Source organism: Bubalus kerabau, chromosome 18 (genome assembly GCF_029407905.1).
Source record: "Bubalus kerabau isolate K-KA32 ecotype Philippines breed swamp buffalo chromosome 18, PCC_UOA_SB_1v2, whole genome shotgun sequence".
Lineage (NCBI taxonomy): Eukaryota > Metazoa > Chordata > Mammalia > Artiodactyla > Bovidae > Bubalus > Bubalus kerabau.
Window position 1 is genome coordinate 9,813,816 of NC_073641.1, and position 27,654 is coordinate 9,841,469.

Genomic DNA, 27,654 nt, shown 5'->3' on the forward strand with positions numbered 1-27,654 from the left:
TCAGTGATTCTCTAGAAAAGCAATCAGCAAACACTTCTGCCAACTCTCCAATACACTGGACACTGCACCTGGTATTTCGATGTAAACAAAGGGCAAAAAGTCTGTGTTCAAGGGACAGTTTGTTATAATTGAGAACGTCCTGGAGTGAGAGTCAGAAGACCCTGGGTTCAAATGCAAGTTCCAGCAGAATTCAGCTGGGTTGCCACCCTTGACTCAGTTCAGTGAGAACCTCAGATACTGGCCCAGATGAAAGAACATCACCTTGCTTCCCTGAACCTAAATTCTCTTATCTGTAGATGGAGATAATCCCTATCCCACAGAGTTTTTGTAAAATTAAATGAGAAATCATTAAAGAACATACTGTACACCATTGAGCACATAACAAGTTTATTAGAAATGTTTGGTTTTTAAGCTATTTCATTGGCACCAAATGTTTACTTTGCCCCAAATGATTTGTCCTACTTAAGTGTGAATCTAGTATTATTTAGTGGCAATTTCAATTTCCTAGTTCATTCCTTTTAAGCGAAAAGCTGTAGTTCTCTTTGAATTTTAGCCTCACCTTTGGAAAGCCCAGCCCTTTAGGCCACAGGCTATGCCCAAGGCACTTTGGGGTAACAATACATCCTGATCATTGCCAACATACCTAGGAGATAAGAAACAGCTTCCAAATTGGTAACTTAACCCATAAAGTGAAACCAAGCCTTAGGAAATTGCCAAAAAGATACCCATTGTACAGCTTTCTAGCATTGTAACCTAAATACCACACTGTAACCCATTCCTACCTGAGGCTATTCCTGGTTATGGAACTGGACCAGTTTGAACAAAGTTCTGCAAATAAGAGAATAAAGAAAGCCCACCAAGGTAGAAAGGGGACTTGTCTCAGAGGACCTGTCTCAGAACAGACAGAGTACAAAGCAAGAGATGAACACAAGATGATAACCAACATCTGAAAGAGAGAAGAAAGTGTCCAAAGTCTGAGAAACAGGCAGCTCTGCAGAGGGTAAAGGCACCAATCCAAAGATGAATGAGAATCACAGCAGATAAGAGAAAAGAGACAGTCGTGACCATCAGCACGTCTTGATGGCTGATCAAATACAGAAGACAGTAACAGAGGAATAAGGAAAACTCAGATTTAAAGCCAGGATGCCTGGGAGAATGGTGGTAGAGTAACACAAATCAGGAGGTTATAAAGGGGATTGGTTTGGAAACTTGAAAAAGTTTTTAAAAATATAACAGTCTGGATTTGAAGCCAAGGCTGAAATTTTGAGTGGAAAGAGCCAACAGGCCAGCTGGAAACAGAAGATGTAGCAGGGGCAGAGTTCAGGAGGAGGGCCTGCGTGTGGGAGTCTTCGAGGAGAAACTGCGGTTGAAAAACCAAGGAGAAATGAGCTGCCAGAGAAAGCAGGAGGCTGGGGGAACCCCCACGTAAGCAGGGGAGAAGAAAGTGCAACAGACAAAGAGCACAGGCTGAAAGAGAATCAACAGAGTTTGAGAACACTGGGAACACACATCTCAAGTACAAACCAGAGTGGGCAATTGCCCCACCAAGACTCCCACACTGACTTCTCACTCATCACCCTGGCCACAAGCTCTCCATTGAGCGGCCTCGCCCACCTCTCCAACCCATCTCCTCTCCCCCACCACACACCAGCCACACGGGCCTTTGCTGATCCCGCGGGTACATGGGGCTCAACCAAATTCAGGGCCTCAGAGCTTCTACCAGAAGGCTCTTGAGGGACTCTGGTTCCTAACCTATCAAACCTCACTCACACACACACTCTTCTCTACCATACCATATCACGGTCTGGTCCTAACGCACATCACAAGTGGAAATTGTTCTGTCTTTGTTTACCTACTGACTGTCTGCCTCTCCACTCACAGTGGACTCTGACAGAGTAAGGTCCTAGGACCTTTTCTCTTTCCCTCTCAACTACATCCTTAGTGACTGCAAAAGCGCACTGCACTTCATGGGGACTTAAGAAAAACCCTAGATTGAGCAAGAGCCAAAGAGTGCCCTTCATGAATCTAGTTTCGAAAAGAAAGACAAACAAAAGAACAAGGTTAAAGCCAAACTGGATCAAGTTATAGAGAGGAAAAAGAGTCAGGAATTTGAGATAACAGTGTTCAAACCATATAGCACATGCCCTCAGGGGTGCAGGACAGGAACTGTTAAGAATGTAGAATCACTATATAGCAAATAAAACATTTTTACTGCTTCACATCTCACTTCTTCTACTGCAGGTTCTCCCAAAGAAAAATCTGACCCACACCCATCATGCCTAAAATTCTCGCTTAAGGTGGCAATACATCTTTTAAAAATCAAATAGAACAAAAATGTCGATTACTGCAAGTTCTATATTAAAAGACACAAGCCTGCATGTAACCCAAAACTGTGAAGGCTGCCACTGAAACACAGGAAATGAGACAAGAACACTTGTAGAACACTTGGTATTTATGTACCCACAGCCCCCAGCCCACACCAGCAAAGACATTCCTCCAAAGATGCTGTGTGCTGGAGTGAATTCTTCCAGCAGCTTCCTGCACGTGTAAATTTTACCTTCAGGTCTTTTCTCAGAAGCCTGCATCTCAAGATAACAGTAGAAGGGGGCACCATCAAGCGCCAGTGTGCTGAGGGCAAAGAGCAGTGTTTCTTTAAGAACCTGGACAGGAAGGAAGCTAAGGGAGGATTTATGTAGCATCTCTAGGTTGAAGATTCTGCTAGAGTTTGAGAAGTGGTTTTTTTCCCCCTCTACACCTGCCAGAACCATCAGAGAACCTCCTGGAGCAGCTAAGACGCTCAGGACTTCACAGGAACTGACATCGTGTGACTGCTGGCAGGGCTGGGCAGTTACCATGGTTCTCCTGCTCTGCAATGAGAACAACATACTGCTTTGGAGTTGGTCTGCCCCTTCCTTAAGGAAAGCAGGAAAGAAGGCCAAAAGGTAAAAGCAGGATCAAGCAGAGAAAGACCAGGCAGAAAAAGGTCAAGCTAAGTTGGTTGAAAGCAAGAGCCATCAAAGGAGCACTGACTTCAGCCAGTTCAGCTCAAGCAACAGTGGAGGAAGCCACCCAACAGGTAGCAATTAGTTGAGATGCTTATGTCATCCTGTTTAAGTCAGAACAGGTAAACTTAGTATAATTTCCTAAAAACAAATTTGCACAAAGTAAACGTGTGATCAGTAAGTTCATCCCAGGCAAATGCCTCTCCTGATCCCATTCTCAAAGCCAGAATTAGCTGTATGGACATGTGCTAAGAGAAACCCTCACCAGGGCCCTGACACCTGAACTAGCGACATTACTATTAAGTGGAGCTTGAGAGCTTGATTGCACAAAGGACCATCAGTTCCCAGGCCCAGCTTTTTGTGAGCAAATGAGCTTCAGAGGGTCAGGGGTTAGCAGGATTAAAAAAAAAAAATGTGAGGGAAAAAAAAGAGATACTTTAATTGAAAGTCCAAGAAGTTACATCATTCTTCAATGTCGTAAAGCTCAAAAGGAGACTGCAGGGTGGTGAAGGACAAAATGAGGACCTGGCCACTGGGGACATGAAGTTGTAGTAACAGTGCAGTGGAGAGGTCATTTTGATTAGCTAGTGAAGATGCAAAAATCTCAGACTTATTGTGGATCTGCCACTAACAAACTTTCTGAGCAAAAAAAAAAAAAAATGTTATGGCTTCCAATACATCATTTACAGATCCTGAGTGTCAAACCAGCTGAGTTAACATAGTAAAATAAGTGATTCTCCCTCTCAGAACCTGGATTTCCTCATCTGCAAAGTGCGAGTGGCCAAGGCAAAGATCTCAAAGGTGCCTACACATACCAAGATTCCAAGCTGATGGTCAAGAGGGACTGATCACAGGAGGCCCATCAGGGGAGCCACAGGCAGAGAAGGGGCAGCATCTGGAGGACAGGATTTCCTTCGACAGGAACCAGAAGCCAGAAGGAATCTGTGGGAGTCAGGAAGGAGGTGTCCACCAGGTGAGCACAGAACAAAGCAACCAAGTCACTTACAGCCCCCTTAGGAAATGGCCTCCCTGGGCCCTGTCCTAGGGTCCCACTCCAGAAGGCTGGGGCCTGGGAGAGTGAGCTCAGCTAAGGAATTCAAGGACACTTTACCAAGCCCCAGAGATAGAAGAGGTTGAATGGAGGAGGTTCAGCTCAGCTACTTACAGCACTGATTAGATCACCAAACATCAGATTACACCTTCAATTACACACAGTGGGCCCAACAGCAACCAATATACTTGGGACCTAATTCAGCAGGATACTGAGACTCAGAATAAAAGAATAACGACCATAAAACGCTAAGGGAAGAGGTAAGCCACTTAGATCCAACTGGCAACAAGCTCCTGAAGCTAAAACTGTTGTCCAAATGGTTGTATAATCTGCAGCAGCAGGAGAAAAAAAATGATTACTCTCCTCAGTCAATTGCTACCATTAACACATCTAAAGGGTGGAAGAGAGCAAGAGCCCACACACAAAGTTCCACAGACACACCTCTGCAGATGTTATAAAAGTCTCCATGGATTAGATGTTCTTATTAGCCAGAATCTGAGAAACAGCAGAAATGAAGCACCATGCCCTCTCCCCAAAACAAAGATTAAAACAAGGGAACTTGTTTGAACTTCTACAAAATTTAACATGCTACCCCTCTTTGCACAGTGAAAATGAATTTATAACCCCCAACTTCATAATTACCACAATTGTTAGGGCTAAAGAACTAGATATGAAGTATATCTGAAAGTTGCTGAATAAAATGTGAACTCTTACACCTCATTTGCAAAGAAATAATTGAAGTATGTAATATTCTTCATTCAACAATTCCACTTCTGGGAATCTATCCCATAAAAATGAAAGTATGCATAAATAAGGACTATGGACAAGGATGTCTAGTAAATAGTGATCCACAGAGAAGGGGCCTAACCCACACAAACATTTATTAAACAGAGTGAATTAGAGCTACACCTGATGACTTGCAAAGATTTCCACAAAGTAATGCTGGGTTAGAACACATATAGAAATTTATATAAATGTGATCCAGATTCTTTTTTGGGCCATTTATCACTCAGCTTGTAGGATCTTAGCTCCCCAACCAGGAATTGACCCTGCATCTTCTGCATTGAAAGAACAGGGTCTTAAGCACTGGACCATCAGAGAATTCCCTGATTCAGACTTGTTAAATGATTTTACTAAAACCTGTGTCTGTATTTACAGATGTGTAGGGTTGTATGAGCACAGAGAAATGTAGAAGTGCACACACTAAGTCAGTGATTCTCAAACATTAGCAGACATCAGAATCACCTGAAGGTGACAGCTAGGCCCCACACCCAGAGTGTCTAATTCAGTAGGTTTGCAGTAAGGTCTCAGAACTTGTATTTCCAACAAGTTTCCCAAGGAGGCTAATGCTGTTGAGAATGACTGCAATAGGTTTCAATAAGAGTTACCCGTGAGACAGAAGTGGAGGTATGGAAATGGGGAGAGAAAAATGGGGATCTGTGCAAGAAAACATACACAGCTTTTTGCATGATTTCTTTCATCCACTGTGCATGTGTATGTGCATTCCCACAAATTTCTGAAACGACTGTCATCAAAATACTAATGAAAATTCATCCAAAGGTGGAATTTGAAGTGATCTCTATTTTCTTCTTGGTAATTTCTTATTCTTTTTTATAATAAGCAAGTGTGATTTAAATAATCCTTAAAATAAAGCCATTTTATTGAGAAAAAAAACCTTTGGAAATCAATTTCTGAAGGAAAAGCTCTTCTATTTTGTTTACAGCACTGAACTGATATTTTTGTAAAGATGAATGCTAATTACACTTTATATAAAAATAAAAATATAATTAATGTGGAAAAGGAAGTTCTTGGATGAAGTGCATAACAACATGTATTTTATGCTGCTGTTGTTCAGTTGCTAAGTTGTGTCAGACTTTCTGAGACACCATGGACTGCAGCCCACCAAGCTACTCTGTCCATGAGATTTCCCAGGCAAGAATACTGGAGTGGTTTGCCATTTCCTTGTCCAGGGGATCCTCCTGACCCAGGAATGGAACCCACCACTCCTGCATTAGCAGATGGATTCTTTACCACTGAGTCACCAGGGAAGCCATATGTGTATTTTATAACCTTTCTTAATCAACAAAAATTTAGAGAAAACTCAATTTTTAAAGTAATCAAAAATAACCTACAATGGAATATAATCTATAAAAAAAAAAACTAAATCACTATGCTGCACACGTAAAACTAACACAACATTGCAAATCAACTATACAATATTTTTAAAAATTCAGCAAAAACATACAATCTTTCTTGTGAATGTACAAACGTTTTCTCTTTCAAAATTCAATCTGATACTCAGTAAGCAAAATCTCTTTTTAAGCTGTACTTGCATCAGTTCCTCTTTTTACATACAGACTAGAAAATAAACAAAAACCAACTAAAAATAAAAAATAACTTTATGACTTCAAATATAGAATGTAAGTTCCCAAGTGGTGTCCATTAAAGAGCATTAAGCTAGAAAATAAGTATCTTAGATCAGTTATAATCATTGTAATTTACACTTTTCCAGGCTTTCCCATTTCTCATTAGTTTCTTCACTACAGCTCTTTGCTAGCTTAAAACATCTCCTCCTAAAACCATGTTACCATTCTATCTGAAAATTAAGCCTGGACTTCAAACCAGATGGCATGCCCCTGCTTTTCTACGGGGAACAAACGCCTGGCCTTTCAGAACTGCTTCCTTTAGTTCCCCTCAAAATACAGATGCAGGAAGCTGCTAGAGGCTGAAAATTGGATTTGTAATGCTTATATCCCTAAGGTTTGCAAATCAATATTATAAACTCTTGGCTATCAGTCCTGCCAACTCCATCTTCTTCTGTAATCTTATTATGCTGCAGTGTTTCTCTGTTCCTGCAATAACAACTCAACGGACCTCCATGGTTCATTTAAAAATTAGGGTAAGTCTAAGGCTGAGTTCAGGAATATTTCTGCATTCCCAGTACTGAGACTGTCCCATTCCTAAAGATAAGCCAACACAAATGCTTGCCAAGGAGAAAAAAGTTTGACCCCCAAAAATAAAGGAAAACATTTAAAGCACATGATCAGATAAACACATAATCAGAGACTATACTTCCCTCCCTCTGAAACAGATTCCTGGAAGATAGAGAAAAAAAGATTAAGTTCTTGCTTTGTGCTCACAATAAAACTAGGTGGGTATAAGAAGAAATATACCATGCCAAGATACGAAAATACTGCATAGAAACTGAAAACAAAGTAATGGCCCAAAACTGTTCTGGCAAGCAGGAAATAAACTTAATAGTACAGAAAACTAAAGTAAAATAGAAAAGAAAACATGCTGGCAGAAATCAGACTAAAAAAAAAAATTTAAAAAGGATAGAAGAGTTAGAACAGTCCAACCTTAGAATATCAGCTGTTCTAGAAGGTGAAGACAATGCTCAAAGACCAAAGGATAAAACCTTAAAAAGAAGTTGAAAGTTTTCATGGATTCAAACAAAATGTATGGGTCAGGGGGCCAGGGAAAGACTTACATCCATCGAGTTTGTTTTTTTTTTTTCTATAGGTATAAAGAATCTACCATCTTTAGGAAGGATTCTCTATGGTGACCCAAAAATAAAAATGGAAAAACATTTTAACTATAAAAGTTTTGTAAGAAATAAATCAAAACAGGTTATAATCAAAGGAACCAAAAAGAAATACTTATAGGACCACTTGAATGAAGTATCTTTTTGTGAAGGATGGACAGAAGTTGGGGAATAATTGCTATTTTTTTTTCCCCATGATTATTGCCCCATTATGTGATTTAATTCTTCTTGAGGTAAACTTCACAATTTATGTTTCTAAAGCCTGTCTTAAACGATTTTTTCAGTGTATTAGCATACAATTATGCTTAATATTTTTTATAATCAAGATCAAGAAACAACAGTTAGAACCAGACATAGAATGGACTGGTTCAAAATTGGGAAAGGAATATGTCAAAGCTATATATTGTCACGCTACTTATTTAACTCATATGCAGAGTACATCATGTGTAATGCCAGGCTGGATGAAGCAGAAACTGGAATCAAGATTGCCAGGAGAAATATCAATAACCTCAGATATGCAGATAATACCACTCTAATGGCAGAAAGCAAAGAGGAATTAAAGAGCCTCTTGAAGGTGAAAGAGGAGGGTGAAAAACCTGGCTTAAAACTCAACAGTCAAAAAATGAAGATCATGGTATCCGGTCCCATCACTTCATGGCAAATAGATGGGGAAACAATGGAAACAGTGACAGCTTTATTTTCTCAGGCTCCAAAATCACTGCAGATGGTGACTGCAGCCATGAAATTAAAAGACAATCGCTTCTTGAAGAAAAGCTATGACCAACCTAGACAGCATATTAAAAAGCAGAGACGTTACTTTGCCAACAAAAGTCCGTCTAGTCAAAGCTATGATTTTTCCAGTAGTCATGTATGGATGTGAGAGCTGGACCATAAAGAAGGCCGAGCACCAAAGAATTGATGCTTTTGAACTGTGGTGTTGGAGAAGACTCTTGAGAGTCCCTTGGACTGCAAGGAGATCCAACCAGCCTATCCTAAAGGAAATCAGTCCTGAATATTTATTGGAAGGACTGATGCTGAAGCTCCAATACTTTGGTCACCTGATGCAAAGAGACGACTCATTGGAAAAGACCCTGATGCTGGGAATAACTGAAGGCAGGAGGAGAAGGGGATGACAGAGGATGAGATGGTTGGATGGCATCACTGACTCAATGGACATGATTTTGAGCCAACTCCGGGAGATGGTGAAGGACCTGGAAGCATGGTGTGCTGCAGTCCATGGGGTCTCAAAGAGTCAGACACAACTGAGGGACTGAACGACAACAGCAAATCATCTCAATAGGTTAAGGACTCCTCATAATTTCTAGTTTTGTTTGGGTTCTCTCTTAACCACACTTAGAGTTATCTTGTTTTTCCAAAAGAACTAGTCATGACAACTAGACAGAATCACTGGGAATACACTGGAAAGAATCAAAATTCTGAGATTCAGTGTATCAGTCACATGAGAAAACACATCATGTAAAAAAATGCCAAAAGAGCCTTCAATAAAATCCAACACAAATTTATAGATAAAACTCTGGGGAAAAAATACACCAAAATTTCAACATCATTATACATAACAGGACTAAAAATGGTGTTGATTTTTGCACGTATTTTAAAATAAATATATATAACATAATAAATATGAATAAAATATTATGGGCTTATAACCAGATTGCCGTAAACTAGGAGAAAACAGAAGTGAATATTTACAAAACATCTGAAGCCAGAAGGTCACAGAGGAAGCCTGCCCCAAGATACAAAAACAAATAATAGCCTAGCTTGTGTCTGCTTTGCCTATGTGTTACTCATATGATGAAATTTGATTTAAAACTTGTTTTCATTATAATACTTCCCCACTGACTGCTTACTGCATGGGGTCAAATGGGAAGATTGGTTTAGGTCAATCCACAAAGATACTGACATAAAACATCAAGTAAAAAAGCACATTTCAGTTATGCTAAATATAGTGTATTTCATCTGAGATACCAGTTATAATATGCATTTTATATTCCACTAGGAGAAAAAACGGCCAACTTTTTGTGAGTTTTTATATTTATTAAAAGAGCTCGTCGAAATTTATAGACTTTACCACATTATCATGTTGCTCTTTCCATGTCTTTCTATATACACAGTAACTTTGACTTTTTAATGCCAAATCACAGTGAAATCATTTTGAAAGCAATTAATTCATATAGAACCAGAAGGGCACATATGTAATTTAAAATGACGACAGTGTGAACCATTGCGACCAAGGTCACACATGCGCAGGTACTGACAGCTCCATCATGACCCCCGCCAGGATAAACACTGAAAGGAGATTCTCTCAATTTCAGAGATGTAAAATGAGAAAATTACATGTTTAAACTGATAAATAACAATAATGTTTCACACCATCAGTCCCCAGCCATTTTGGCACTGGGAATGGTTTCATGAAGGACAAGCTTTCCCTGGACTGGGGGGTGCAGAATGGTTTCGGGAGGATTCGAGTGCCTCCACTCCACCTCAGGTCATCAGACTTTAGACTCTCATCAGGAGCACACAACCTACATCAGTCATATGTGCAGCTTACAGTAGGGTTCGCACCCCTATAAGAACCTAATATCACCAATGATCTGGCACGAGGTGGGGCTCAGGTGACAATGCAAGCGATGGGGAGCAGCTGTAAATACAGACGAAGCTTTGCTTGCTCACCCGCCACTCACCTCCCGCTGTGTGGCCCAGTTTCCAACAGGCCACAAACCAGTACCAGTCTGTGGCCCAAGGGCTGGGGATCCCCGTTTTAAACCATCTATAGAGGATGAGATTACGAGTGACTTATTTTCTTAACACTTTCTGTATTTTTTTGGTTTTTTCTAATTAGTTTATATTATTTGATAATTTAAAAAAACTTTTTTGCTCTCCTTTGGTCTATTTAAGTGTCTTCTCTCCTTAAGCAATGCATATCGACTCTTCCCAAATCTGGTCTTAATCTGGTAGTCTAGGTTCGAAATAGTTATACCAAAATGTTGATCAACTACGAGGTTTTGAAAGCTGGAGGCATAATCCTCCCAGACTTCAGACAATAATACAAAGCTCCAGTAAACAAAGCAGTCGGTACTGGCACACACCAAAAAAGACATATGGATCAATGGGACAGAACAGAGAAATAAACTTACACACGCACAGTCAACCAGCAACAAAGGGGGCAAGAATATACAATAAAGAAGAGACAGTCTCCTCAGCTAGTGGTGCCAGGAACGCAGCTATCCAGGATAGCTGCATATAAATCAATGAAGGTAGAACAATCCCTCACACTGTACACAAAAATAAACTCAAAATGGCTTAAAGACTTAAATACAAGATGTGACACTGTAAAACTCCTAGGAGAGAACATAGACAAAACACTCTCTGACATAAATCACAGCAATGTTCTCATAGCTCAGTCTCCCAAGGCAATAGAAATAAAAGCAAAAATAAACAAATGGGATCTAATCAAACTTAAAATGTTTTTCACAGCAAAACAAACCATAAACAAAACAAAAAGACAACCTACTGAGTGGGAGAAAATATTTTCAAATAATGTAACTGACAAGGGCTTAATTTTCAAAATATATAAACAGCTCACACAACTCAATAACAAAAAACAAAAGCCCAATGAAAAATGGGCAGAAGACCAAAATAGACATTTCTTTGAAGACAACATATGAAAAGATGCTTTACATTATTAATTATTAGAGAAATAGAAATCAAAACTACGGTGAGGTACCACCATACACTGGTCAGAATGGCCATCATCAAAAAGTCTACAAACAGCAAATGCTGGGGAGGCCGGGGGTCAGGGTGGGTGGTGGGTGTAGAGAAAAGGGAACCTTCCTACACTGCTGGTGGGAATGTAAACTGATGCAGCCTCTAGAAAACACACTATGGAGGTTCCTTAAAAAATAAAAATAGAGTTGCCATATTATCCAGCAATCCCACTCCTGGGCATTTATCTGGAGGAAACTCTAATTCAAGTAGATACAATGCACCTCTATATTCATAGCAGCACTATTTACAATAGCTAAGACATGGGAGTACTCTAAATGTCCACCAACAGATAAATGGATAAAGAAGATGTGGTGTGTGTGTGTGTGTGTGTGTGTGTGTGTGTGTGTGTGTGTTTATATATATTTATATATATATATATATATATATGGAATGGAATATTATTCAGCCATAAAAAAGAATGAAATAATGCCATTTGCAGCAACATGAATGGACCTAGAAATTATTGCACTACATAAAGTCAGAAAGAAAACAAAAAATGCCATATGATAGCACTTATATATAGAATCTAAAATATGACACAAATGAACTTATTTATGAAACAGAAACAGGCTCACAGACATAGAAAACAAACTTACATCTACCAAAGGGAAAAGGGTGTGGAACAGGGATAAATTAGGAGTTTGGGATTAGCAGATTCTTGCTGTTGCTTAGTCACTTAGTCACTAAGCCGAGTCCAACTCTGTCGCGACCCCATGGACTGCAGCCCACCAGGTTCCTTTGCCGTGGGATTTCCCAGGCAAGCATACTGGAGTGGGTTGCCATTTCCTTCTCCAGGGGATCTTCTCCACCCAGGGACCAAACCCATGACTCCTGCATTAGCAGGTAAATTCTTAACCACTGAGCCACCTGGGATACAAACTGCTATACATAAAATAGATGAAAAACAAGGTCCCGCTGTACAGCACAGGGAACTATATTCAGTATCCTACAATAAACCATAACAGAAAAGAATATAAAAAAGAAAAAACTATATATATAGTTGTGTGTGTGTGTGTGTGTGTGTGTGTGTGTGTGTATAACTGAATCACTGCTGTATGGCACAAACTAATCCAACACTGTAACTCAAACATACTTCAATTTTTTAAAAAGCTACAAAGTTTTATATCATGATTAGATTTTAGATCTGTTTGGTTTGAGGTAGGGGAGCAGAGTGGAAAGAATAAAGCTAAAGAGGATTAAGTTACCAAAAAAATTAAAAACTTGGGACTAAATTGGTCTAATGTAGCCTTGAACCAATCTCTTTTTTTAATCTTAATTATGGCTAGGCCAAGTCTAACTATCTATAATTCATTTTATGACCTCCAAATCACAACCTAGAGAGAACACTCTAGACACTGGGTAACCCAGAAGGCAGCTTTTTCATTATTCAGTTATCTTATCATTTTGTTTTTCTCCAGAGAATAGAGTGGAATGTGTAAGGGGGAGGGGAGGACGCAGCAAGGGAGGAGGAGGAGGGGAGAGAGGGAGGGCCACCTGGGTAGTGATGTGTGTGTAAGGGGAAACGAATGACTATATTTTAATTGACTTAAGACTCTATTTAAATTTGTTCCAGTTCCTTGACATTTTGTCTATTGGGGATATATCTAAATTGAGATCATACCCTTATTCTAGATTTAATATTCTTGGTGTATTTCATGAGTGGATGATGCAAAAGCTACCTGAAACCCCAGTTCCAATGTATACACCCATGCCCACCCGCCACGAACACAGGTTCCAAGAAAAGAGGTTATGCCTAAAATAAGGAAGATAGAGAAAATCATCTGTCATTTTCTATGTGGGGAGACAACTGTTCACTTCTGTTACACCTAGTAACTGCCTTCAGGAACAGAATCCTCTGTCAGCCCAGAAGGCACATCTGATCAGGAACCTCACCAGGCTGCTCTGCCCAAACAACCCCCAGTTTAGTTCAGTTGTTCAGTCGTGTCCGACTCTTTGTGACCCCATGAATCTCAGCACGCCAGGCCTCCCTGTCCATCACCAGCTCCCGGAGTTCACTGAGACTCATGTCCTTCGAGTCAGTGATGCCATCCAGCCATCTCATCCTCTGTGGTCCCCTTCTCCTCCTGCCCCAATTCCTCCCAGCATCAGAGTCTTTACCAATGAGTCAGCTCTTCGCATGAGGTGGCCAAAGTACTGGAGTTTCAGCTTTAGCATCATTCCCTCCAAAGAAATCCCAGGGCTGATCTCCTTCAGAATGGACTGGTTGGATCTCCTTGCAGTCCAAGGGACTCTCAAGAGTCTTCTCCAACACCACAGTTCAAAAGCATCAATTCTTCGGCGCTCAGCCTTCATCACAGTCCAACTCTCACATCCATACATGACCACAGGAAAAACCATAGCCTTGACTAGACTGACCTTTGTTGGCAAAGTAATGTCTCTGCTTTACAATATGCTATCTAGGTTGGTCATAACTTTCCTTCCAAGGAGTAAGCATCTTTTAATTTCATGGCTGCAGTCACCAATGCAGTGATTTTGGAGCCCCAAAAAATAAAGTCTGACACTGTTTCCACTTTTTGACCATCTGTTTCCCATGAAGTGATGGGACCGGATGCCATGGTCTTCGTTTTCTGAATGTTGAGCTTTAAGCCAACTTTTTCACTCTCCACTTTCACTTTCATCAAGAGGCTTTTGAGTTCCTCTTCACTTTCTGCCATAAGGGTGGTGTCATCTGCATATCTGAGGTTATGGATATTTCTCCTGGCAATCTTGATTCCAGCCTGTGTTTCTTCCAGTCCAGCATTTCTCATGAGGTACTCTGCATAGAAGTTAAATAAGCAGGGTGACAATATACAACCTTGATGTACTCCTTTTCCTATTTGGAACCAGTCTGTTGTTCCATGTCCAATTCTAACTGTTGCTTCCTGACCTGCATACAGATTTCTCAAGAGGCAGATCAGGTGGTCTGATATTCCCATCTCTTTCAGAATGTTCCATAGTTTATTGTGATCCACACAGTCAAAGGCTTTGGCATAGTCAATAAAGCAGAAATAGATGTTTTTCGGGAACTCTCTTGCTTTTTCCATGATCCAGCGGATGTTGGCAATTTGATCTCTGGTTCTTCTGCCTTTTCTAAAACCAGCTTGAACATCAGAAGTTCAAGGTTCACATATTGCTGAAGCCTGGCTTGGAGAATTTTGAGCATTACTTTACTAGCCTGTGAGATGAGTGCAATTGTGCGGTAGTTTGAGCATTCTTTGGCATTGCCTTTCTTTGGGATTGGAATGAAAACGGACCTTTTCCAGTCCTGTGGCCACTGCTGAGCTTTCCAAATTTGCTGGCATATTGAGTGCAGCACTTTCACAGCATCATCTTTCAGGATTTGAAAGAGCTCAACTGGAATTCCATCACCTCCACTAGCTTTGTTCATAGTGATGCTTTCTAAGGCCCACTGGACTTCACATTCCAGGATGTCTGGCTCTAGGTCAGTGATTACACCATCGTGATTATCTGGGTCATGAAGATCCTTTTTGTACAGTTCTTCTGTGTATTCTTACCACCTCGTCTTAATATCTTCTGCTTCTGTTAGGTCCATACCATTTCTGTCCTTTATCGAGCCCAGCTTTGCATGAAATGTTCCCTTGGTATCTCTAATTTTCTTGAAGAGATCTCTAGTCTTTCCCATTCTGTTGTTTTCCTCTATTTCTTTGCATTGATCACTGAGGAAGACTTTCTTATCTCTTCTTGCTAGTCTTTAGAACTCTGCATTCAGATGTTTATATCTTTCCTTTTCTCCTTTGCTTTTCGCTTCTCTTCTTTTCACAGCTATTTGTAAGGCCACCTCAGACAGCCATTTTGCTTTTCTGCATTTCTTTTCCATGGGAATGGTCTTGATCCCTGTCTCCTGTACAATGTCACGAACCTCATTCCATAGTTCATCAGGCACTCTATTTATCAGATCTAGGCCCTTAAATCTATTTCTCACTTCCACTGTATAATCATAAGGGATTTGATTTAGGTCATACCTGAATAGTCTAGTGGTTTTCCCTACTTTCTTCAATTTAAGTCTGAATTTGGCAATAAGGAGTTCATGATTTGAGCCACAGTCAGCTCCTGGTCTTGTTTTTGTTGACTGTATAGAGCTTCTTCATCTTTAGCTGCAAAGAACATAATCAATCTGATTTCGGTGTTGACCATCTGGTGATGTCCATGTGTAGAGTCTTCTCTTGTGTTGTTGGAAGAGGGTGTTTGCTATGACCAGTGCATTTTCTTGGCAAAACTCTATTAGTCTTTGCCCTACTTCATTCCGTATTCCAAGGCCAAATTTGCCTGTTACTCCAGGTGTTTCTTGACTTCCTACTTTTGCATTCCAGTCCCCTATAATGAAAAAGACATCTTTTTTGGGTGTTAGTTCTAAAAGGTCTTGTAGGTCTTCATAGAACCATTCAAGTTCAGCTTCATCAGCGTTACTGGTTGGGGCATAGACTTGGATTACTGTGATATTGAATGGTTTGCCTTGGAAACAAACAGAGATCATTCTGTCGTTTTTGAGATTGCATCCAAATACTGCATTTCGGACTCTTTTGTTGACCATGATGGCTACTCCATTTCTTCTGAGGGATTCCTGCCCACAGGAGTAGATATAATGGTCATCTGAGCTAAATTCACCCATTCCAGTCCATTTGAGTTCGCTGATTCCTAGAATGTCGACATTCACTCTTGCCATCTCTTGTTTGACCACTTCCAATTCGCCTTGATTCATGAACCTGACATTCCAGGTTCCTATGCAATATTGCTCTTTACAGCATCAGACCTTGCTTCTATCACCAGTCACATCCACAGCTGGGTATTGTTTTTGGTTTGGCTCCACCCCTTCATTCTTTCTGGAGTTATTTCTCCACTGATCTCCAGTAGCATATTGGGCCCCTACTGACCTGGGGAGTTCCTCTTTCAGTATTCTATCATTTTGCCTTTTCATACTGTTCATGGAGTTCTCAAGGCAAGAATACTGAAGTGGTTTGCCATTCCCTTCTCCAGTGGACCACATTCTGTCAGATCTCTCCACCATGACCCGCCCGTCTTGGGTTGCCCCACAGGCATGGCTTAGTTTCATTGAGTTAGACAAGGCTCTGGTCCTAGTGTGATTAGATTGACTAGTTTTCTGTGAGTATGGCTTCAATGTGTCTGCCCTCTGATGCCCTCTTGCAACACCTACCATCTTACTTTGGTTTCTCTTACCTTGGGTGTGGGGTATCTCTTCACGGCTGCTCCAGCAAAGTGCAGCCGCTGCTCCTTACCTTGGACAAGGGGTATCTCCTCACCTCCACCCTTCCTGACCTTCAACGTGGGATAGCGCCTCTAGGCCCTCCTGCATCCAAGGAGCGGTGGCTGCACGGGCGCAGGAGGGCCTAGAGGCACTATCCCACACAGCCCCCACCACCACCTATCTATGTATGTCCCAGCACTTCTGCCTTTGAATTTCTATTTCATGATTTTACCTGACTATCATGTTGCCAACTATCATTGAACCCCTCTCCTCCAAAGATACACACAGAAAGCACTCTTGGTTATTATCAGCATATCATATAATAATGTGTTCAAAAATCATCCACAGAGATAAACTGAGCATTTTTGAGTCCAGAAGTTAATACAGTTAAGCATTGGTGGTATAGCGGTGAGCAGAGCTGCCTTCCAGAAGTTATACAGTTAAAAGTTACTCAGGAAAATACCATTAAAACCTAGACTTTGGAACCAGGAGTCAACCAGTTTTAAAAGTCTCCATGCAAAAACTTGAACTAGACAGTAATGCTGTGTGCAGTTTTTTTAAAACTCCCAACTCAATAGCAAGCAAAACGTTTCTTCCCACTTTGGTCCCGTGTGTTTCAAGTCCAAGAATGAGCCACTTAGGCCTGCAGCCCAGGGCTTAGACACTTACATAGAGAGGTACTTCACTGCAGTTCAGCTCCATGGTTTCCGCATCTGCAATGAAAATCACAAACGAGAGTTATTGGAGGAGTCCCCGTGTGACCAACCGGTAGAGCTCTATCCTGCCTTTCAGTTAACATCATGGAGGGAAGAGATATCCACTAGATAGGAAAACTGTAGAGTCAAAACTAAGAACAAAGGAATAAGATGCTCTCCGTATAAAGTAACTTCCCCCCTTTCTTCTTTCACATGAATATCTACAATAAGGAAAACCTATCACCCCCAACATTATCCCACTGACTGCTCCCAAACAGAAATTATCAATATATTTCAGAAAGCCAAGAAAGGCCAACACAAGCATGTGGCAAGTTTGGCTTTAGTTAATCACTTAGGCTACACTGAGGTCAGAATCCACTCCTGGCTGGACGGGGCAGGAGCCTATGGTGACAAGACAGATCTAGGACCTGTTACTCAGGACCTGAAAGCTTTCTCCAGAGGGAGGCAGCCCACTGTCAGGCTAGCCAGCCTCTCCACTAGCTGTAGACACCCCATCTGCACCCAGAAACCAGCTAGCAGCTTAGACAAAAGGAGCATCATTTAAAAGAGGTTCACTGAACACCTTCAATGGGCTCAGCATTGCACAAAGATGACCAGGAAGTGATCTACCCCTCACAGAGCTCACAGCTGAATGGACACCTAAAGATGGGAAGAAAGTGAAGAGTGGGCTGCACGTGAACTCTGAGGAGGGCCGACAAGGAGACTCACAGCCCCCATCACCTCTCCTCTCTTCCCACACCCACCTGCATCCTCTGGGACACAGTTCTGCTCACCAGGCCAAGCCTGGCCCTGGTCCCCAGGCCACCACCAGCTGCAGTACTTTGGGGATGTCTCTTAAGAAGGCAGACACGGAGCACCTGAACTGTGATTTTGAGTACAGTAATCCCCAGAAGACACATGTGACTCAGAGAACAAATACAAAGAATTCTATTTTATTTTTTTATAAAATCATTTAGCTCACATTTTACTAATAGTTCATAAACATGCTGGCGTTGGCCACCTTCGTGGGTCACAAGTTACCTTCCATGACTCATCTGGAGAGAAGACAGAGGGCATCACAAGGCCGAGGGGTTGAGAGCTGGGCCCCGCCTTGGTCCTCGTTTTCAACACTTTGGGCCCTGTAGCAGTTCATGTGGACACACTTAAATGGGCTTACAGGTCATCATTAACAATTTTTAATGAAACTAACCTCACAAATGGAGAAGGCAATGGCACCCCACTCCGGTACTCTTGCCTGGAAAATCCCATGGATGGAGGAGCCTGGTGGGCTGCAGTCCATGGGGTTGCTAAGAGTCGGACACGACTGAGCGACTTCACTTTCACTTTTCACTTTCATGCATTGGAGAAGGAAATGGCAACCCACTCCAGTGTTCTTGCCTGGAGAATCCCAGGGACGGGGGAGCCTGGTGGGCTGCCGTCTATGGAGTCACACAGAGTTGGACACGACTGAAGCGACTTAGCAGTAACCTCATAAATTGGATGAATGGTTTAAGGAGTCCAGAAGAAAGTTCAAATTAAAAATAAAAATAACCACAAAAATAACAAAACTGAGACTCCCAATCCCAAAAGGAATTGTTCATCAGCTACACTATAAAATAAAAATAATGACCAACCTGAGAGCATTGACAAATACATGCCCCCAAGATTCAAAATGATCAAGAAGGCATTTAAAATATGAATGTAGGACCTCCCTGGTGGTAGGGTGGATGGGAATCCACCTGACAATGCAGGGAGGGTTGATCCCTGTGCCAGGAAGATTCCACATGCTGAGCAGCAACTAAGACCCTGCACCACACCTGCTGAGCCTGTGCTCTAGGGCCCAAGGGCCACAACTACTGAAGCCCGTGTGACTAGAGCTGTGCTCCACAAGAGAAACCACCATAATGAGAGGCTCGCACAATGCAACTAGAGAAAGCCCATACTCAGCAATAAAGACCCAGTGCAACCAAAAATAAATAAATAAAATTTAAAACATGTAGGGCTTCCCTGGGAGGCTCAGCTGGTAAAGAATACGCCTGCACTGTGGGAGACCTGGGTTCGGTCCCTGGGTTGGGAAGATCCCCTGGAGAAGGGAAAGCCTACCCACTCCAGTATTCTGGTCTAGAGAATTCCATGTACTATATAGTCCATGGGATCACAGAGAGTCGGACACAACTGAGCGACTTTCACTTTCAAATGAATGTATATCCACAGCACATGTACCATGACTCTCACACTAAATGTATGCTGTGTCTCAAAATACTAGTCATTTTTCACCTGTTAACAGTCATGCCATACACAATTCCAATCTTTTATAAAACTTTACTGAACTTGATAATAAAATCAGAAGATTCTTTGAAGATTTCTACTTAATAGTAAAAGAAATGAATGCATTCTATGGTAAGCACAGTGCTAAGAAAAAATGGCTGAAACACAGAGTCAAAAAACACAAAGTATAAAAACTAAAGCACGTTCCTTTAGGAGCGAAACTTTTAAAACTGAATGTTTTAAGACGCCTATTAGGACAAATTAAGCTGTGTGGAAGACTTGCCACAGAGTTAGAGAAAAGTACAGATGGTATTAGATTTTGTCTGATAAAATACATTTAAAAAGTCACTTTGGGTGAGAATATGAAGATTTTCTGAAGAGTGAATTACTGCTTCAGTAAATAATGTTCAAAATACCACCCTGATGGGGCAACTTCTCATAGGAAGTTTAAAAAGCACAAATGCAAAATCCATTCACTGTGTCATTCACGGGTGAGCTATCGTAACAAAAAACCTGAAGCCAAAAGCACACAGTTTCCCAGGATGTCAGTGTGGTTAATTTTATAGAAATAAGACCTTTAAACACGGTCAAATCTTTACAGCCGCTGCAACAAGACGGGAAATGACCATAAAAATCTTTACCACATTAAAGGGTGTTGGTTATATCGCAACAAAGTACTTTAAAAAGTTGCCAACCTTGTATCACCTAATCTTCTATCAAAAAGAGAAGTGTTGCAAACTTTTGCTGGGTTTTCCAAGATTAAAACTGGCTGTTTATAGCAGATTTTTCTTAAAATATTTTTCAAATAAATATCCTATCCCTTCTAGAAAGGGGTGATATTTAATAAGTGAAAAAGAAAATGCATCTCAAAAGAAACAGGTTATAGACAGTATATACCATCATAAAAACATTCTGAAAAAGTATTTGTATGTTTTTATTTTGTGATTTTGATGCAAAAATTATTTAAAGTTTGCCATCTACAAAAGCTCTCCTACACACATGCTTTAAATTTTGGGGAAAGGCTTTCTAATATACTTTTTTAACCTTGCCATATGTTTCAAGGGTTTTTTTTCCTTTTTAATGCAACAACTTCTGATTAATTTGCAGGAAGAATGATTAACATCAGGAAAAATGGGAATTTACTAGCTACATTTAAACAAACTCTTATATAACTGTTGGATGGGATTAAAATATAAATCCCTTTATTTATAAGTACACCCAGCACTCACTTCTTCAATTAGAATCTTTTTTACCATAGTACGGTATCCTTTCCAGCTATGACACTTCAAAACCAATTTCAAAATAAACACTACTTGGAACCAGACATTCAAGCCAAAGTACTACACAGCATTACAATTACTAAGCATAGATTTTCAAAACAGTGGCACATTATCACTATATTACTCTGCCATGTATTACATGTCAATGCTTTTAGTGAGAACAAAAGGGGCTATTAAAAAAATTTTAGATTTGAGGTATGTTTTAGAATATACCCGGTTACAGTAGTTATTGTTGTTCGGTCACTAAGTCATGTCTGAGTCTTTGCAGCCCATGGACTGCAGCACGCCCGGCTCCCCTGTCCTTCACTATCTCCCGGAGTTTGCTCCAATTCATGTCCGTGCTACAGTAGCATGTTTTATTAGTAAGTACATTAAGTAAGGGATACATGCTAACATTTCATACTTAAGGGTACAGGACAACATTTTGAAGCTCTGCTCTATAAAGTAAGCAAGCCTTCCCCACAATGGTTAGGCTGCTTTTCCCAAGTCTTCCTCCTCCAGGTTCAGTAGACTAAGGCATGACCTGTGGAGTGCAGGGTGCTCACCAGAGCCTCTAGAGTTGTGTGTTTATCCAGTGAAAAGGCCCACGTGGCTGAAGTGCAGTCCAGAATCCAACCTGGCACAGCTCTGTGAAGGATCCAGGGTCTGCGGTCAGTACAAGGCCCACTTCATCAAACGCCTGCCTCAACTTTGGACTGTAATTATCTCAGATGAAAACAAAACATCAAGAGCTAAACAACATATTTACATTTCACCTGATATTTAACAACTCATATTTTATTATTTCTGTTTACCTTTTGCCTGTTTTCAGTGAAGACAGTTAAGAACCATTTTGAGCAGCAGTTTTCTTGTTTTCCAGAGAAACTATATTTCACTGCTTGAAAAAATAAACTAAAACCAAAACACCCACAGTTCTCAGCCTCAATTCCAACACTTATAAAACCTCTATCAGGATCACCTACTTAGGCTGTAAAGAAAAAAGTTCAAAGCAAATATATCCTCAAATAAAACTTCAAACCAAATCAGATATTAAAAACTATATCCTCACTTTTCTGAAATTAATTCCTCTGTTATAGCTAAAAGCAGTAACCTCTGTGTTCACTTGCAGAGCTGCATGGTGAAATGAGGCCATACCTCCTTTTACCTCAAGTTTAATGATAAAAAATTTGTATTTGCTAAACAAGTCACAATTGCCTAAGTTCTTCCCATGCTGTAGCTTTGCACTATGTAAGTGAAGTGTCATGCACTGTGCTTCATTTTCTAATGCTTGAGTTCTCCACCTGCAATTTCAAAAATTGAGACTCAAGTCACTTTTTTTTTAATATTTGAGAAACTGAAAAGCCAATACAGTTCTAGTCTTGCTGGCAGACACCATGGACTAATCTGGGGTCTCAGTAGAGAGCCGCAACTTTTAATTTTACTCCCAAAAGAGGAAACAATCTTGTGAAAAGATCATCAAGATACAAAAAATTCAATATTTTAGATATTTTTTGAAAAATATATACTATTCCAGTATCTTTGATTGCTAGTTAACGCTAAAGAAGAATATTAGACTGTTTTCAACAGGTGAAAAGAATATTTTAATGCTTAAAAATAACATTTAACTAATACAGAAAAAAATCAATTCTTTGAAGTTCTGGGTTTCTCAAGTTTTTGCATCTAAATGAAATATTCTAAGACTGAGTCAATATAAAACCATGGCTAATTTTGTCTTGAACATGCTAAAAACTGGTGTGTATGCCTCTCATACAACCTATTAACAGATCATGGTCAAATATTTATCAATACTATAAACAACTACATTTAGAAGGATAATGGTATGTGAAGTACTGCATTAAGTACTTTACCAACATCATCTCAGAGAATCCTCATGGCTGCTGTTGTTCAATCACTGTCATGTCCGACTCTTTGTGACCCCATGGACTGCGGTACTCCAGGCTTCCCTGTACTTCGCTAACTCTTGGAGTTTGCTCAAACTCATGTCCACTGATTCAGTAGCATTGAGAAAATGTTACTTAGTTACCTAAACCTTCATTTACAAGTTCCTCCAGTTACAATGTTAACTGCAAAGCAAGTTACCTAAACAAAAATATTTAAATGAACAGACCACTTACAGAATTACAAGCAACAACCTCCCGTGTTCATTCTTCGCCCAACCCAATGCCAGCATCTACCCTCTAGCAATTTTATCCTGTACACCAAAACTTTTTCTATAGTTGTTTGCTTTGGCTTCGTGTGGTTACCAGATATTTTAGCTAAAAAACAACTAAACTGAAAATAATGCTGGAAATCTTTTTTTAAGCATGAAATAAGGTTAAATAAAATTGAGAAGAGAGTTTGAGTACTGGAGAACTTCAATTCCCATACAAAACTATCAATGAGAATGTGACAGAGATCCATTAAAAAGTAAAAAGAAATAATCATAATAAGATAAAAGCTTAAAGACAGTAATTTAACATTAAAGGAATACGAGTACCTTCTTCCCACCTAGGAGAAAATAGAAGACAATCTTGGGTATTTCTAATAAAAATGACCCTCATAATAATGCTTTGCAAATCAAATACGACAACACCAATGTCCCACTGTGTAAGTTGTGCCAAAAAAAAAAAAAGTCACAACCTCCTTCAATTAATCTCTCACACACACATGATTCACCTCATGTTCCTTCTAAGAGTCAACAGAGCTGAAAACTAACTGTGTAATAGGTCACCCTGAACAAGGCTAGGCTGGTATTTAAGCAGCCACTCCAGAACTGTAAGCTCTAGCCATGATGCTCTGCTGCCTTTCAGCCAAAGGAATAAAATATAAATTTTATAAATATTTACAGAATTTTAATTTCATTTTCAAAAACTAGAACCCCAGGCAAATCTTTTCTCCACCACTGTTACCTCTGAACTGTGGTCCCCATTTTAAGGACCTTCACTTTAAAGGGCCCTCTTCAGCTAGGAGGGCCTCCAGCACCCCTCCAGTCTCCACTTCACAAGGGCAAAGAAAAGCTCAGCAAAGTTGTGCCACTTGACTGAGAATGAAGCCAAGAGGCTAACTGTGGCCAAGGCATGTGGATCCAGCCTGTCTGACCCCAGAGCCCATGCTCTCCTCGGCCTCAGCACAGTCCTTTTGTAACATTACTACAATCTGAAAGACAGAAATTCATTTGGCTAAAAAGCTGTAAGAACCTCATAGCGAGGAGTATAGGCTCAGAAACAGACTGTGTTTGAACACCAGTTCTACCCTATTCTGTGTGACTCTGGGCCTGTTACTTACCTCCCTTCCCTAGGCCATGTGTCAAGTAGAAACAGTAACAGTACCTACCTCTTAAGACTGTGGGGATGATCAAGAGATTTGATAGAGTAAAAAGAGAAAACACTTACTGGGCACGCAATAAATCCTAGCTGTAACTATCATAATCATCATCGCATATTACGATGCATGCATGCTCAGTCGTGTCCAACTCTTTGCGACCCCATGACTGTAGCCCGCCAGGTTTCTCTGCCCATGGGATTCCCCAGGCAAGAAGAGTGGAGTGGGTTGCCATTTCCTCCTCCAGCGGATCTTCCCGACTCAGGGATCAAACTGGTGTCTCTCCCGTCTCCTGCAGAGGCAGGGGATTCTTTACTGCTAGTGCCGCCTGGGAAGTCCAGTCATTGCATATGAAGCAAACGCAAAGGGTTTCTTAAGCATTTGAATCTTGATTTCAAATAAAATCATTCAGAACCTCTACATATTAGACTGATCAAGATGATTTGGCAGTAATTGGGGTGAAAGGGTAAGAACGAGGTCTATTCAGCTCAGCCTCATTCTGGCGGCCCCAAAGAATTCCCAGGTATCAGGAATTCTGAAGAGCACTGTACCACATCACTATAATACCGTCAACCTCCACAAGATTTTTCATTAATTTTTGTATTTGGCTGCATTGGGTCTTGGTTACAGGATGTGTGATCTTTAGTTGTGGCATGTGGGATCTTTCATCGAGGTGCACGGACACTCCGGCTGTGGTGTGTGGGCTCAGCAGTTGTGGCATGCAGGCTCCAGGGTACATGGGCTTCGTTGCTCTGCGCCATGTGGGATCTTAGTTCCCCAACCAGGAATGAACCTATGTCCCCCTGCACTGCAAGGCAGATTCTTTACCACTGGACCACCAGGGAAGTCCTAACTCCACAGAATTTTATCTGATTTTACAGAACCAAATATTCTTCCTCCACTTTGAAACTTCAAAGAGCAGAGAGCAATTACTATTGGGGTAATTCTATTGCTACCTTAGTTTGAAACCTGTGGCACTGGAGACAGAAATCTTGATTCACGGCTCCTTCAGTGAACCTTGGAGTGTAGAATTTTAATTGTATTTCACAACTGTTATACTAACAGGAGGAGAAAAGAACAGTTAAAAGGGAGTAAGTCCAAGTAAAAACCTTCCATGCCAACACAATGGATGGGCAGGAAAAAAGCATTTTAGAAATAAACCTACTACTGAATACACAGCAGTGTCTACAGACCTGCTTCAGACTGGAGTTATCTACCTGATTTATGCAGGTCTAAGCAGCTTTATGTGAAAGAGTAGAATTACTCGGTGAACTCAGTGTGGGGAAATGTCTGAAGATTAGAAAGCAGGCAACACAATAACCATTCAAAAGGATCTCATTAATTCCAACGACTGGGGGTGGGGAGGAAGAAGGGGAGCCAGTCAGTCTGAAATGGGACAGCCTAAATTAGAGGACGTTTGTAAAGTACAAAGAGGAGCAGGAGCTAGCTGCTAGCAAAATGTTCCGCCAGACCAGTCACACTTGCTTGTATTTCACAGGATGTATCTGCACACAGAATGATTAAGCCCTCAAAAAGCTTTTTTATACTTCAATGGAACATTCCCTTTACTGGCTCACTTTTGCTATTAATCTGTTTAGTGTATCCTTCATAGTCAATGCAAAGCTCAATCACTCAAGCATCGCGGGCAAGTTCCATCTCATCAGGGCATCAATGTCCTTATTAGCAACACAGCTCTAAAGCTCCTCTCTCATGTCAAAGTCAATTCACTGCACAACACTATGCAGGCTGTCATGGGAGGGATAATAAAATACATAAAGTATATATATATAATACTGTTCCTACCATGGATGAGCTTACAACCTGGCCAGGATAAGATCTATAGCCATGAAAAGTTAAGGGTAAAGGAGTAATACCCCTGAGCTGGCAGAACACGATAGTATAGGACGAGCATGAAGCGATAAATGAGTTACATACACAGAACGAGAGAAAGGAGGATTCAGCATGAAGACAGACCTGGACACATGATATTTTTATGAAACACTGAGGAGTTAGATAAATTAGAATAACAGGTCTGGAAACCAGAGGGAGTAAAGGTCACTGGCCTCTTACGTTAACACACAATTCATCCCCAAAACAACACACATTAAATCTGCAACAAGGACTTCCCTGGTGGTCCAGTGGTTAAGAATATGCCTGCCAGTGCAAGGGACATGGGTTCAATTCCTGGTCCAGAAAGATTCCACGTGCTGCAGGGCAACTGAGCCCACATGCCCTAGAGCCCGCGCTCTGCAACAAGAGAAGCCACGGTAATGAGAAGCCCGCATCTCTGCAACTAGAGGGTAGCCCCACTAGCCACAACTAGAGAAAAGCCCGCGCAGCAACAGAAGACCCAGCGCAGCCAAAATTTTAAATAAACAAATAAAAATCTATGACAAAGGTGAACAACAGACTCCCGGGGGCGAGACTCCTTTGCCAAAGACCTAACAACATTCTTAATTTCATGTTTGCTTTGAGTCAGAATGTAAACAAAATATACTCCAGTTTTTCTGACAATGAGTTTTTCACTTTTCCATCTTAATGGAATGCATGATCAAGTTTAATACAACTAACTGATGCTGACAATTCTCTGCTTGGGCACAGATAATGATCATATCAAATTTATCAACCCTTGCTTCACCACCAGCATCTCATTTCTATTTTCTTATTTTGCACTCATCTTTATAAAACAAGGAAATAGAGCAAGAAAAATAAGTCACATACTGTAAACAGTCATGCTACTAAAACTGACCTGGCAGGTGTGAAATGCCCACAAGTTCACTCATTTGCTGATGCCTTAAAGCTCAAATTCAATACAAGACAGACTGTTTTCTTGGCAGAGCTGTTCAACCCAAGAAGTTTAAAGCAGCAATCTGGCAATGTATCCCAGAGTAGTCAAGAAAAATATTGCAGAGAAAGAGGCATTTGAGTCAGGTCCTCAACAGAATAAAGCCTGGCTAATATAGCTTTCTCTTATTTTGTAAAGTATAGAGTTTCTCCACTTTTTACTTCAACAAAAGAAAAATAACTCTCCCCAGAGTCTCTGCAGGATTACTGCAAATTAAGTGGATTCATACGACTTATAGTTCATTGATGAACTTTACAGAGTCTGTGAACACCAAAAATTTAGGTATGAAATTTTGTGTGATGTGCATTTTTCTGAGAAGAGTTTATAGCTTTCAGATTCTCAAGGGACTACTGGACATTAAAGACTAAGACCTTTTTTTTTTTTCATCATGCTAGACATCAAAATTAAAAAGTGTTCCTCTGTGAAAGCCCAAGTGAGGGAGATCAAAAGGCATGCTGCAGACTGGGAGAAAATACCCAACAAAGGACTAGTATCTAGAATATATTAAGAACGCTCAAACAATCCAGTTAGAAAATGGACAAAAGACATGGACGTTTCACCAAGAGGATATTTGCATGGCAAATAAGGTCATGGGAAGACGTTCAACATCATTAACCACTTTAGAGATGCAAATTAAAACCACCATGGATATTAACTGG

The 27,654-nt window shown here is 40.6% G+C and overlaps 1 protein-coding gene across 7 annotated transcripts in view; it reads right to left on the reverse strand.

The window, feature by feature from the left end:
* Positions 1 to 27,654, reverse strand: part of ARHGEF28 (Rho guanine nucleotide exchange factor 28) — a 346,823-nt gene that overhangs the window by 264,001 nt on the left and 55,168 nt on the right. For 6 of the 7 annotated variants that reach the window (XM_055554799.1, XM_055554792.1, XM_055554797.1 and 3 more), the window contains exon 2: positions 17,277 to 17,320. In XM_055554799.1, coding sequence (XP_055410774.1) covers positions 17,277 to 17,309 — 33 coding nt within the window. In that variant the 5' untranslated portion in view covers positions 17,310 to 17,320. Of the gene's footprint in view, positions 1 to 17,276; positions 17,321 to 18,343; positions 18,366 to 27,654 lie in introns of those variants that run through there. The other variant, XM_055554794.1, reaches the window with a different exon arrangement.